Source organism: Anarrhichthys ocellatus, unplaced genomic scaffold, assembly GCF_004355925.1.
Source record: "Anarrhichthys ocellatus isolate YVR2014 unplaced genomic scaffold, GSC_Weel_1.0 scaffold6862, whole genome shotgun sequence".
NCBI classification, from domain to species: domain Eukaryota; kingdom Metazoa; phylum Chordata; class Actinopteri; order Perciformes; family Anarhichadidae; genus Anarrhichthys; species Anarrhichthys ocellatus.
This window is the reverse complement of record NW_022286836.1, coordinates 1-1,513: the sequence shown is the minus strand read 5'-3', so window position 1 is coordinate 1,513 and position 1,513 is coordinate 1. Positions and strand designations below refer to the sequence as shown.

General features: G+C 37.3%; 1 protein-coding gene across 1 annotated transcript in view; it reads right to left on the bottom strand.

The window, feature by feature from the left end:
• LOC116380343 (arginase-1-like) overlaps positions 1-898 on the bottom strand; it is a 1,569-nt gene extending 671 nt beyond the window's left edge. The window contains exons 1-2 of the mRNA XM_031842271.1: positions 777-898; positions 573-645 (exon numbers count right to left, since the gene is read on the bottom strand). Coding sequence (XP_031698131.1) covers positions 573-645; positions 777-896 — 193 coding nt within the window. The 5' untranslated portion in view covers positions 897-898. The remainder of the gene's footprint in view (positions 1-572; positions 646-776) is intronic.
• Between the last annotated feature and the right edge of the window lie 615 nt (positions 899-1,513).

The following is a 1,513-nucleotide window of genomic DNA, read 5'->3' as shown; positions in this document are numbered from 1 at the left end:
ACACACACACACACACACACACACACACACACACACACACTCACTATAACACAGACACACACACACACACACACACACACACACACTCACTATAACACAAACACACACAGACACTTTTACACACACTCTGAGCTGTAAATATCATCAGATTAAAGTCGTGTCTCCGCTCTGTAATGACTAATAATGTTCAGTTTGAACATAAAGTCCTTTATTAGTTAATTCAACTAATTATTTCTTTATTTGAAGAACTCAAAAGTCTCTCTTTGATCTTTTTGAATTTCTTCAAGTTCAAAAACGTTATTCTTCTCTGATGTTTTAACGTGTTTGAAGTAAAAATACTGCAGAAATCCTCTCTGTCGTATACATACATATATATATATATATATATATACTATTTATATACATATATATAAATAGTATACTTATCTAGCCGATGATAGTATATATCATTTGTAATATGTTATGCTATTTACTTGTACTTTAGTCGGATTTACATTGATGTATTAGTACTTTTACTTCAGTAGAGGACTTGAATACTTCTGTGCACGCACGCACACGCACGCGGACGTCACCTTGCTCGTGCAGTCTGTTGAGGAGTCCCGCAGCTCTGATCAGGTCCGGTCCTCTCTCCACTCCTCCGCGAGGCTGCAGCACAACAACAACAACAATAACAATAACTCCAGCTCTGTAAATGTCCCCACTGCGGGACTAATAAAGGATTCTCTTATCTTATCTCTCACACGCACGCGCCGCCCCGTGTCCTCGTGCACACTCACCTGTCCCCTGGAGAAAGGTGCTCCGATGATCCCGGCTGACCGCCCGTGATGATGACGATGATGAAGATGAAGATGATGGTGGACATGATTAAGACTCTGCAGCGTCCTCGCGCTCCTCATGCTGACCGACAACTGACGACCGACCGACCGACCGACCGGAGCCTCCTTAAAAAAAAAAAACCTCCCCACGTGACGTCACCGCCCCGGGACACACGAAGATGGACGAGGTGTGTGACGTTACGAGTTAATTACTAAAGTCTTTAAAGTCTTTAATGTTTTAATTAATCTGTAATGAATTCATTAAAACACCACCGAAGAAGAGTTGATGTGGAGATGTTTTAATTATAGTGAGAATATTTAAAGCATTCAATTTAACTTTATTGTCAGTAAACAGTATTGTCTCTCAAAGACATACTCAGATACTTCAAATAAATACTGCAATACTCAATTCTACGTAACTATTACAAGTAAAATGTACACAAATCTGTTTTCAGTTTCTGGACTTTTCTTTAATATAAACACTGGCGGCTGGTCAATAGAGGGCGCTAGCCTTGAGCCACAACAGATAAAATACAACAAATAATGATAAACTATACAAATTGTTCATATTTGTGTTTTTGAAATATGGAATCACCCAGTAATATGTGTAAAATATGATATCTGCGATATATATATATATATATATGTATTTATATATATATATGTATTTATATATATATATATATATATGTATTTAT